We start from the raw sequence: 13,383 nt of genomic DNA, 5'->3' as shown, positions 1-13,383 counted from the left end.
TTGCATCGACATTTGCATTGTTAATATGTGTGCAAGTACATGCACTTTAGTTTAAGCTAAATCTGAAATATTTTTAAATATCATGTCCAAACGAGGATAATTCAAAATGAATATATGAAATCTTTTATGATCATTATATAAAAATTTTATGCCTGTATTAATTTTGGAACAAATAAATCTATATACATAGATATTTTCACTAAATACAAACTCAGTCTTTTTATTATTATTATTATTATTATTATTATTATTATTATTGAACATATTGCAATTCATATACATTGAATGAAAATTATAAATTTCCATTATTATAGTTATTTTCTAAAAGTTTTCCATACTTTTGATGAAAATATTATAAATATTTTTAGATACTGCATTTCTTTGCAGCCAAATTGCCCTTTCATGTACAACTAAATATTTATTTATGAAAATGTAATAAAAAAAATTTAAAAAACATATCATTATAAGAGTATTAAAAATATGATTTTTTTTAAATTATTTACTTTCTAAATTTTAATCTGTAAGTCAATTTTATAAATTCTTGGAATCTTGAAATAAATTTTTATACAAAATTACTAAAGAAGTGACACCACTAATATGGAATCAAAATTTACTTAAATTAATAAATGGGCTGATAATTACATTACAAAGATATTAAAACTACTGTGTCATATGCCTTGAAAATAAATGCACAAAAAATTCAACTTTTAACACAATAAGAAACATTGAAAATTTCATCTGTATAAGTATAAAACTTAGCAGATTAAATAACAGGATATGGAAATAGACAAATTTTTTTAATGTAAATATAGAAATACATTCTATATATGTATTTAAAAAGTACAGAAAAAATAACAAAAACTATTGACATCACTGAAAAAATTATATAACAAAGAATCAACATTAAATGGGGAGAAATATTAGAATGAGAGATCCAAATTCCATATGCATGTTCTACTGAGAATACTGTATTAATTTCTAAAAGAAAAAATGTTTCTCATATTTTGGTTGCTGGGGAAAGACATGTCACTGTAAAGCATGTAATTTACATATGTCTTAACACATGCAACATTTTCTATTTATGTGGACATTTGTGAAGCCTTTTTATCATTATAAAAGGACACTCTAATGAAACTGCCTTTACCAAATCATGCATTACTTATTAAGCTGTTTTATCAAAGAAATAGCAATACTTTTGCTGCATATCAGCAAGTAAAAAGTATATATGGGGACATCTAAAAATGATAAATCTTTTAAAAATGATCTTGAATTTGAAGAGACAAGTGTTTTTACCATTAAATCTGAAAAACCAAATTGACAGCAAGAAACTAAAGAAGTTGCAGTTGCAGCTATGAAGCAGCAAAGACACCTCCTAGCAGTAGAATAAGAGTAGTAACTCGAAGTTGGACATATCATATACTATAGAATGGAGATCACTAAACAACTGCTTTCTGATTATAATGAAGATGGGAAAACATTTGCTTTGACGCTCCTTTTTATGATGTTAATAGATAAGAATATTCCTGACAAGTACTATATTTTATGGAACTCTTTTTCAATTAAATGTTGCAATAAATATATGGAGTGCCACATTTGCTCTGACACAAATTCCCATTATCAACATAATCATTCCATTGCACACTCATAAAGTGAAAACATGATCACAGGATCAATGATATATTATGTTACTGACATTAGGTAAGCATTCATATTCCACCTTTCAAACATTATTGTGACAAAACTCTTCAGGTGATAGAGAAACAGATCATTTTCTAAGGCATGGCTGCCTCATTCACCCAATCCAATTTCTGTGATTTGGTTAGATGCTCCCAATGTGACTTTTGTCTCTGAGGTTACTTAAAGACTGCATTTATGAAACTAATGTTCTGGACCTATCTTAAAAGACAATATTTTGCAACATGTATCAAAACTTCGAGTAAATGGCCTATGTCCGATCATGAAATTTGTTATAAATCAAATGCAATTTTTAAAGCAGAAAAAAAAATATAGGATATAGAAAGTCATATCTGTTCCACATGTAATAACAAATTATTGCAAAAATTGTTATTAGTCATACTGTCTTATTTGTAGTAAATGCCACATGATTGCATTGAAAGTTACTGCATCTTTACATGATGGCATACATTACAGATTACTATTAGGTAAATTTTAAAAATATAAAAATTGCCTGCTCTGCAGCATCATTTTGCTCCCTATCAGCCAAAATATGAAGTGAATTCAGAACTTATACTCAAGACAGCATATGTACAAAATTCAGATAAAACTGGCCTAAGTTAATTTTCACCTTCTGGAGCAATGGAATTGCAAAGTTCAAAACCATCCATGTATGCCAGGAGCCAATAAAAGAACATGTCATTGGTCGGAGGTCATGTTCTCATCAAATAAGTTAGGATGAATGACAAAAAACAAGATGTAGCCACCACACTACTCACTTTGGAAGCATGCATTAGAATGGCCATGTTAATGAATATGGGAATTTGTGCCAGACCAAATACAGTAGTTGCGGGTGTTTACAATGTCCTTCAAGTGAAAACAAATCTCCCGTCTCAATTCTTGACAGCAGCTGTCAAGAAATTTATCATTCACCATCATCTGAGCAATAAACATCAAACAAAAGTTCTCCATGTCTAATTATCAGCAAAATACAACTATTAAGTAAGAAATCTTAAATGGATAAGACATCAAGAGTTTTCCCATGAACTCCACACTGTTAGATATGGTATGACCAAGGCCTATTGCATCATTCATGCACTACAGTTACTATATACACTTCTTGCCTCGTTTAAGTTAATTGACAAATATTTCAATCTCTTCAATCTTCTCAAAATGAAAGCTCATTTTTTAGTGATTTGTAAAAGTGAAATCACTCAAATAGTTTTTCTTACAGAGAAGTAAGTCTAAATACCTTTTGCTTAATTTAGATCACCTTATATTTATTTTGGCATCAAATAAAATACTGTGTGTGTATTTTATACTGTTTATACTTTCATATGTTTCTTTCTTGTGTATACATTTTAGTTGCATTAACATTTTGTTTGCAGGTTTAATGACCAACAATTCTACAATGCTCATTATTGAATACTTGCTTGGTGTTTTTATTTTCCTTGAATGCATGAACAATTTACATACGAGAAAGCTTTTTCTCAATTACCTTGTTCCTAATCTTCGCATTCATAGGGCTATTCTTTTCGATGTCTGTTTTTGCGATTTGCACTGAATAAACGTTACCTGCGACCCTATGTTTTCTGCTAACTTTTCATATCCTTAATGCTTACAATCCCCACTCTGAACTTATCTTTTGAATTTGATAACACCTTCTTTAAATATTGGTATTGATGTTGCAGCAATGTTTTCTGTTGCCCCTTTTAGTTTTTCTTAAATATTTTTAAAACTCCTCAGTTTTCATGCTACATGCTTATATCAAATTAAAAAGTATAAAATTCCTTATATTTTAGGCTTTTATTTTTCCTCAATATTTTTACAGATAACGGTTCTAAACTACTTTTTCGTTTCCAGTAATTTATGACCCCCTAGATCATCTAATCAGCAAGTTACCTACACAAAAAAAAAAAAAAAAAAAAAAAAAAAAAGTTTTAGAGAATGTGCTCCCACTTAAAAAAAATTTGTAATTGAAACATCATTGTTATTTTTTTATTAATTTTTTCCAACAATTATCGGATTTTCTATATTTTTGGAATTTTTACTTACTAAACGTCATTTGGAACCCAATGTTGTATAGTGATTATTTATCTTCTTGATGCCTACTATCACCTCTCTGAATTTGTCAGTCAAATTTGGCAACACCCTATGTGTATACACATACACACATACACACACACAAAATAAAATAAATACCCTATTTCTTCTGTAGGATGATGAATGATTCTCATATTCACTTTTAAGTTCTTCCAGTTTTTTTCTATAATTTTCCATCTCAGTAGTTAAGGCACTTTTCCGTTTAATAAGTTCATCAAGTTCCGATTTTTTCTCAGCAAGCGATTTCTAAATCATGAAAAAAATGTTAATATATAACAGCAATGGTAAAAAAAGTTTATGACAGATTTTATAATTCATTCATATATTATAAACAAACATTCATACAAGTAATTAAACTAAAAAATGCAGAATTTGTTCATGCTTAATGTCTTTTGAACTTTACATAAGTAAATGATATAATTAGTAGTATATTCCAGGAATTAAATTTAAGGGTTCTGAAAAGAATATATTTAAAAAGGGTAAGGCTAAATTAGAAAGAGAGAGGTAGGAAAGATATATATATATATATATATATATTGCATGCTTTTTCTTTGCTTCATTGGTAATGTCAAATTGCACTCTTTTTCTTTATTTTCAGATATATCACCACTTAAGCTTCACGGTTCTTTATGGGGGGGGATTGTTTAGATTTTACATTAAACTATATTGATAAAACTGAATACAGAGGTCATTTAATTAACAAAGATGGATTGTATACAACAGAACACTAGTGCCAAATTAGATGCAGTTCAAGCCAGTTAAAATCATTTTTAGGATTGGTTCACTTTTATGCTATTTACATAACTTGCATCCTTTATATTTATTATTTAAAAAAGATGCATAAATTAAATGGATTAATGATGCTCTAGATCTTTCACTGTTCAAAAGAACTTTAATAGAAAGTTATCTAGTTTTTATTCTTTATAACCCCAATCTATATGCCCTTATTGCTAAGGATGCTTTACCTTATGGGCTTTGGGCTATAATTTCACACTTTTTTGATATTGGACCAGAGAGAGCTATTGCTTTTGCATCTCAAACTTTTACAAAATCAGAATATTATTATAGTCAAATAGATAAAGAGGGTCTTCCAATAACTTGGGAATTAACGTTTTTATCAATATTTGTTTTGGAAAAAGTTTATATAGTTAACAGATTTTAAACCACTAATTCACAGATTTGGATCTAAACAAGATTTACTGCTTTAAGAGCAACCAGGTTTTAACAGTATATGATTTTTCTTAGTGTATGTAGTTATGATATTAAATATCATGAAACAAATGTGAAAACGCAGATGATTTACTAGAAGCCTCCGACATTTTAGATGACATTACTGATGCTTCCTAAATTAGCTTTAATAACTAGAAATAATTTAGAGCCTAAAATTGTATATGAAAGGGGGAAATCAATATTGGGATTAAAATTTCTTGGGAAAGATTGTGATCACAGTTTACAAAAAGGAATAATTTTCTATGGACAGAGTTCCAACTCCTAAAGGGCATCAAAAGATAGTTTTAAACAAACTACACAGTGCTAATATGTAAAATGAAAATGTCAGCATGTTCATACTTTTGGTGGATAGGAATCAAGAGAAATCGAATCCTCAGCTAAGAACTGTATCTGATGTTCTAAAAACATGAAAAGTTCTCCTAAGACAATAATTCATCCTTCGAAATGATCTTCAAAACCATGAGAAAAGATTCATAAAGGCTTTGCTAGATTTTTATGAATTCTATGTATTTAAAAGAAAGGAATGCATATTCAAAGTGCCCTAAAGTGCTTAAAATAAATTCCATTGGCAATGAAAAATTATTGAAATATTAAGATCACTATTTTGTAGATATAGTTGACCAATAACTTTGGTTTCTGATAATGATAGTTCATTTGATTTTAATGTTTCAAAAACTTTTTAATAAAAATTATATCTACCAGATTAAAACAAGTCCATAGATATACACAAAAATTTGTTCTTTTAAAGATGCTATATGACAAATAAACGATGGCTTTTGGTAGTAGAAATTATAAACTGCAGAAATTTCTGATGCCATATTGTAAAACACCACATTCTGATACTCATTTAGCCTGCAATGATGTTTTTAGGTCATGATAGCCATATATGCCTGCATCTATTGTGCCTAAGTTAATATGTTCATATAAAAGGTAAGGATTCTCTAATATATCAGTCTGAAGACAGAGATTAAGCAGTCATATATGGATCTTCAAATATTAATGGTGAATGATTGGAATAGTTTCTCAAAAGGAAGTTTATTATCAAACAGAACTTGGTAATAAAATCCATCATAGGACATTGATCAATTATAGGAGGAGACATTCAACAGCAAATATTAAAAAATGGCCCAAATTAAAAAACTATGTATATATAAAGGATTCATGTCATGTAACGCCTTCCAATATTCAAAAATCCCATTAGTCTTTTAAATGCTTTTTCTTTAATGCCAGAAGCTGTGATAAAACATATTCCAATTTAGAAATAATTAAAACCTTTATGGACCAACTGGATCTTATTCAATTAAATATATCTAACTTATACAACACTGCTGATGTCTCTGATGAAGTAAGTAGAGGCCTTAAATCCACAAGTGTTTCCACAGAAAGTGTCACCAAAGAGTAATCAATTTATGCCAGTGGTCAATTTACATTATATTACTAAAACTCACTCTCATAAAATGACCAAAAGGGTTCCCTCCCCCAACATTTAAAAAAATTTCTAGAGTTCCCCTATAAAAACAATGAACTTGCTGTGATAAACTTAATGCAAACAAAATTCCTGATACAACAATATTTATTTCTATTCATTTATTTACAATCACATCAAATGTTGCAAATACCAGGGAAGTCATCTACTATATAAACGCTAAATATCACAAATCGAGTCATAAAAAAAGCAAATAATAAGTATATCAACTATATTTTTGAGGAAAAAAATGCCTTTCTGACAAACATAAAGAAACTGCATATAATTCTTTCACGTGCTTCTTCTGCAAAAGAAAACATTCTAATATACACGACAGTAATTATCAAAGAAATTCAGTGCTGGTATTTCATATCATCTAAAAATCAATGATGATCCTAATAAGTTAGCAACCCAACATAGATATTTTGTCCTGTAAGAAAATCCTACTCTTAGCATGAACACTGCCTCACCAGATGCAAAAGCTGATAAATCTTACATGTTCCTGTTTACTGCAAATGCAACCCTTAAAAACATCACAGATCAAAGCCAAAGCAAGGAATTGCTTGGACTTCCAAACAAACAATTCTTTGACTTCCAATTTCAAAACAAATGATAGCTTCATTTCAACAAATAGCTTCAACAAATTGAATGTCCCCAGAAAAATGCAAGATATCCAATTACAGAATTAGGACTTAAAAATCTTTAGCCCATAGACAGAAATTTGAATCACAGCTCCCAAAGGGAATTGAAAATTTCTGCCGTTGTGTTAAATAAACTTATTGTATCACTCACATCACATGTTGTTTTAAATAAACTTATGGCATCGCTCCCATTGCATGTAATAAAACTAGAAGATTTTTTGCATTTGATGAATATTAAATAATGATAACTTCTTTTAATGTAACAGGTCAAATTGGCCTAATTATGGGAGTCAACCACTGTTTGTATATTTTAATACCTAAGTAATCTATCAGCTCATAGAATAGCTTGACTGAACAAAATTTCATTTCTGTTTTTTTTATTCATTTATTATTATTTATTTCTTATTTTTTTAATAACTTATTTTATTATTTATTTCTGTAGCTAAATGACAATAACTGATTAAATGGTGCCTTTTGCATTAGTAATATATAAGTTGAATATCAATTATGAAATGGAAGCAACCATGGTAATTCTGAAAAGGAATTTTTTCCATTTTCGAAAGTGGAAGGAACCATGATGACAAAAATTAATCCTCCCATATCTGAAGAATAATTTTGTGAAACATATACTTCGGCAATGCACTTAATTCATTCTAATTGTTAGTTTGTGATAAAACTTCTCTTTTTCAAATCTCCTATAAATTTAGGTGACTCAAAGCTCCCAGCAATGTCTCATTTAATTTCTATAGAGAATAAATTTAACAGTATTCCAGAATTTGTAGAGTATTATAAAAATTTCATGAGCGAATATGAGCACTTAGGTAATATGACACTAATTGAAGAAAAGTTTTGTAGACTTTTCCATCAATATCGAGCATTATGAACAGTTAGGTCAAACAATACTTTGCCGTTGGAAGCATGAAACTTGGTGCCTTTAAAGTTGAATACAAAAGGAGAATTCACACTTTTAAACTAGGAAGCTATAAAAACAGATAGTATTTTTCATTCTTAATCAATCTATTTCCACAGCAGCCAAATTGTTTTCCTAGAATTGATTGTCTTAATGAATGAAATTTTGTAATTAGAAGTATATATCTAAGTACAACATTCAAAGATAAAAAACACTTGTTTCACTGTTTTAGCATATTTTGTGTACTCCCAATCTAAACATAATAACAGTAATTTTGGATATGGTGGAAAAACATAAGTTAAATAAACTGTATATTCAATTTATTGCCGTTATAAGATAATTATTAAGAAAATTAGCTTCATAGCAATTAAAAAGTTAAATTGTAAATCAAAAGAGCTGTAATCAAATTTCTAACAAAATAATTTGCTCATGGATATTCAATATAAATATTTATAATTGTATGAAATAACTAACTCTGCATCCTTCTAACGTTCTTTGGTGCTCTTCAAATTCTTCTTCTACTTTCTTAAGTTCTTCTTCCTTTTCTTGCAATTGCTATAAAAAAATGGCAAAATAGATTCATTCAGATAATGAAAAAAAATCAAATGGTTTATGAAATACTTTGAAAAAAATTCTTTTAAAATTGTTTTATTATTATTTTTAAAAAATATCTACTACTAAGTTATTATAAAATATTTTATTGTGTACAAACTTTTTATATTAATTAAAATAGCATTATAATATTTGGAGATATAATTCCAAATTCCAAATCTAATACTGTTTCTGTTTAATGCATTTTTCTTTGAAACAAAAATCTCTTGTCATTTAGCAATTCTTATTTTAATTAACGATATTCCAATTTAGGTTATTATTTTCAACATTACTGTTTTATTTCTTCTTCTTCTTCCTGAATATCCTATCTTCGTTTTTATGCTCAATGTTATTTCATTTAACTTATTTTGCTTCATGTTTGAAAAAATACAATTTTGAAACAGATTTTTCATGCACTTTCTGGAGTATTAGAGTTCGAAATTTGTATATAGTTAAAAGTTTCTGATGGTAATATAACATTTACATAGTTGCCACTCAAAACTGGGAAAAAAAAATACCTCAGGTTTCCTGTGCATATATTCAAGATATGAAGAAATGCACAAATAGCAATCATGTGCTAGTTATAATGCAATAAGATTTTAGTGAGTGAAAGCAAATTAACACTATTCAAAATAATAGCTTATTAAAAGAAGATTTATATTTACACACACACACACACACACAAAAAAAAAAAAAACTCTTTATTTATTAGCCTAAAATTTAACAGGAAAAATTGATATATCAAGGAGAGGAGGGATATATTACCTCCCATGCTCTTTAATTGTAAGTCACCAAAAAATTAAGGATTTGGATGAAATAAAGCACTTAACTTTTTTGTCTTCATGATACAAATCATTTAATGATTAGTTAAAAAAAACATTATAAAGCAAAACTACTTTTCTTTATTTATTCATATTTGGGCATGAATTTCTGCAACTTCTGCAGCCATCAGTTTAATGGAGCTAATCCTTAACAAATACATACATACCTATGTATGACACTCTTGTATGGCCTAATGTACATTTAATGCTATTTCACTTTCAGTAAACATATGTGAAAATATTTCTGAAATATCATTGTAAGCATTAAAAATTGAATATGATGCACTTAATGCCCATAAAAATTCAGCTTTAAAGGATTGTTTCTTAACTAAAAAATTCGAAATCAGTTTATTTTCGGACATTAAATATGATGTTATCTGATTCAGCATGTCATCTTTGCCTGTATACCTTTTAGATAATAAGTTCAATATCAATGATGACACTTTTGAACTTTCAGGCACTCTTGTTATGTTTCCCTCTTTCTGCATGACTAGTAAATGTCTTTTTTTTTCCCCATATTACTTAAGCTTATAATTTTCTAACAAAGATGGCAGTACACAACAAATGGATTTTGTGGAAGTCCTCGGACCCATCAGCAAAATCAGGATTATAATTTTCTTACAAAAATGGCAGTACACAACAAATGGATTTTGTGGAAGTCCTCGAACCCATTCAGCAAAATCAGGGTTGATTTTTTTTTTATCTGTCTAATTTGTATTAAATATAGATTTTGAGCAGCTCATTGTTTAAAAATAAATTCTCTAATGTACTTCGAATAAGCTGACAGTTTCTCAAATAATAAACAAACCATTCAATAAATTCAAATATGGTAGATTAAATACCACCACACTGCTTCTGCCAATTGAATGTTCCGACTAAAGCAATTTATTCTAATCTTTCACGCAAGTCTCGTGCATGCTCATTAGCTGCAAGTCGGGAATCTCAAAAAGAAAGAACAACTGTCTCGCAAATCGAAACTGGACTGATCTGTACACAAAAAAAGGACAGATAATCTTTCCTTACTCATTATGTAGTTTTGTTAGTGGTAAAAAACAGACTTGCCGAATAAGTGAATTAGCTTTATATTCACTTTCAGCAATATCTCTTTCTAAGAGAAATTTTTTTTCTGTAAGGAGATACAGAAATCAGATTATAACGTTATGCCATCAACAACTATTTCTTTTGCCATCTATTTTCTCAAAAATCGACGATATTTTGAATGAGTTGAGGTTTCTAAAATTCCCAATTCATTTAGTAATGTTTGCTGAGTGGATTCTATTAGACTGTTTAATGTGATTATAGACTACATACTATGAAATCTAATATTTTTCATTCAAATTTTAATATTTTTATTCATTGCTGAATCTTCTTTCAACATATAAATGTTTGAATGTGGTAAAATGGTCCCCCCCCCATCAGAAGGGAAATATAATCATTTTGATAAAAAATTACCATTTTTAAAGCCCTTAAATAAGCAATTTTTAAGGACTTCTTAATGATGCTATGCACGCACTTGCACACTAAGACGAGGTAAATGGTAATAAAGGAACATTCATTGAAGTGTATTACTTAAACAAACAAACAAAAAGCTCTCATTAATGCTGAAATTAAAAATTTTTAAATATCAGACAACTGAAACCATAAAGAATTCATTTTAAAATGTTTCTGGTAAAACTGCACCAATCAATTTAGTATCAGTAAAATGGTAAGAAAGTTTTATAGCTAAAAACAGGAAAATTTATGCAAAGATATCTTATGCATATACAAAAATGATTTACTTTTTTAAAAAAGATATAAATTAAAATGCACTCTTTCAAACAGAAAACATTATATATAAAAGCAGCTGAATATAAATTGACAGTTAAATATCAGTTCAAATGATCGAATTAAAAATAAATCCTTTACTTTGATCCTTTAATTTGAATATATTAAAAACTATTCAACTGTTTTAAGAGCAACAAATTCATACTGCTTAAGGAGAATTAGAATTACAATTGTAATGTAAATAATAATTTAAATAGCTAAAACAAAATAAAATATTCTCTCTCATACTGGATAACTGTATGGCTAATATAGCCTTCCATTAATTTGTATTAATAACATATTTTGCTGAATTTTTAGGAAAAAGTTGTTAAAATATAACAACAATTAAAATGTCAGCAACAAGAAAAGAATTACAACTTGTGAGAAAAAGAAAAATAAATGATAAATATCACACCTCATTTCATTACGGTATTTATCCAATGAGCTTCTCGGTTTTAAATGAATAAATAACATATAATAGCTATTTTCATAGCCATTACATGTTATTTACAATTATTTTTATAGCTGATTTCTTTTTCCTTGTGGTCCATATAAATATGTCATTAATTACAATTACTGTGATTTAATTACAATTTCACTTCACAATAGTTTGAACATTTTTTTAAATAGCAAAAGCAAAATTTTCTTAAAAAAGAAGAAAACCACAATGGTGAAAAGTAAGAAGAATTTACCTTTTCCATTTCAATCACTCCAGCCCAAATCAACTCATTTTTATACTCAGATATTCTTTTTGAACTGTCAAGAAACTTTTTCCACTTACTAAGATCTTTCTTTAAATCAGGCAAAGTCTAAAATAAAAAAACCCAACAAAATGTAAAATAAACTCCAAAATATTTCCTTTAAGAAGCAGAAAACTCCTAATTGATTAATTAGTATTTTTCCTAATACATATTCAAATGAAGAAAAATTATATATATATATAATCATAATCGAACTAGAACAATCGATAGCTTACAACATTTTAAAAAACAAACTACAGAAACAGCCTGATGAGTCTGTAGTCTGCCATATTTGATTTGCAGATCAGAAGTGATTCTGCTTTTTTGAAAAAAAGTATAGAAAATTATATTTTCAAAAACTACAAGAGAAATGCAATTAAATATTTCATTAAGAAATGGAAATGATTTTAAAATTCTGGGTTTTATAAAATAACAAACAAATTCCTGAAGTTAAAAAAGAGGCTAGATGAGAAAAGGCAATGAAAAGAGATTTAGATGCAAAAATGAAACAAAAATATTAGTTGTTATATTAGTTAGCCTTAAAATTAAAAGTAGTAAAATCATGGGACTCAAAGACTTTTTGAAGGAATGATAATGTTTTGAAGTTCATTATACTAAAGGGGGGGGGGATGTTTCATTAAATAAATATTAATAAAAATTATAATTTAAAATCTAATTTTCTTTACCTTTAAGATGATGGAGAAAAAATTTGTGGGGTAATATGGAAACACACCAGTTATTTATTTTTTTAATTTTGCAATCTCTGTTCTTCGTGAGCCTTTAATATTCAACAATTTCCAGCCAAATCTTATGTCCTAACTTTAGAGGTTTAGAATGTGTTTTATTCTATCAGTCAAGATAAGCCATTATATACAGAGAGAGAGAAAACTAAAGGGAATTATATTTAATAATAAAAAAATAATATAAATTAAAAAAAATTTTAGGTTACTACAAAAAAATAAGAGTTGCAATAAGTGAAAAAGGAAAAATCACTTTAAAAACATTACAAAATCTTAAAAAAATAGAAATTTAAAAAAAATAATAATAATTTTAAATACCACCACCCTAAACAGGATTCTTTCTTAATAAAAATTAAAGTTTGGCAAAATTGGTCCAACAAAAATAATTTTCAAAGAAATGGGGAGGAGGAGGGACTACACTGTGAAAAAAACTGCAATCATTGAAAACTTAATGCTTAAAGTTAAAATTTCATCATACTGGATTTTATATAATCACCTAACTTAATTATACACTGCAGTGAATTACAATTCAATAGAACATAGTAAAATCCTTTAAATAAGTCATTCAAGGAATCACTTCAAAACGGCATGAAAATGAGAAAGATGATTGAATGAGTATTGTAGGAAAGAGACTTCCTGCAATAACAATAAAAGTAGTTAAATGC

General features: G+C 28.0%; 1 protein-coding gene across 2 annotated transcripts in view; it reads right to left on the bottom strand.

Annotated features, from left to right (window-relative positions):
• LOC129968725 (structural maintenance of chromosomes protein 6-like) overlaps nucleotides 1-13,383 on the bottom strand; it is a 91,131-nt gene that overhangs the window by 51,239 nt on the left and 26,509 nt on the right. For both annotated transcript variants that reach the window (XM_056082907.1, XM_056082906.1), the window contains 3 exons: nucleotides 11,931-12,047; nucleotides 8,498-8,578; nucleotides 3,877-4,023 (listed from right to left, as the gene is read on the bottom strand). In XM_056082907.1, coding sequence (XP_055938882.1) covers nucleotides 3,877-4,023; nucleotides 8,498-8,578; nucleotides 11,931-12,047 — 345 coding nt within the window. The remainder of the gene's footprint in view (nucleotides 1-3,876; nucleotides 4,024-8,497; nucleotides 8,579-11,930; nucleotides 12,048-13,383) is intronic.

This window comes from Argiope bruennichi, chromosome 5 (assembly GCF_947563725.1).
Source record: "Argiope bruennichi chromosome 5, qqArgBrue1.1, whole genome shotgun sequence".
Classification (NCBI taxonomy): domain Eukaryota; kingdom Metazoa; phylum Arthropoda; class Arachnida; order Araneae; family Araneidae; genus Argiope; species Argiope bruennichi.
Note: the sequence above shows the minus strand (reverse complement) of the source record. Positions and strands in the feature narration are given on the sequence as shown.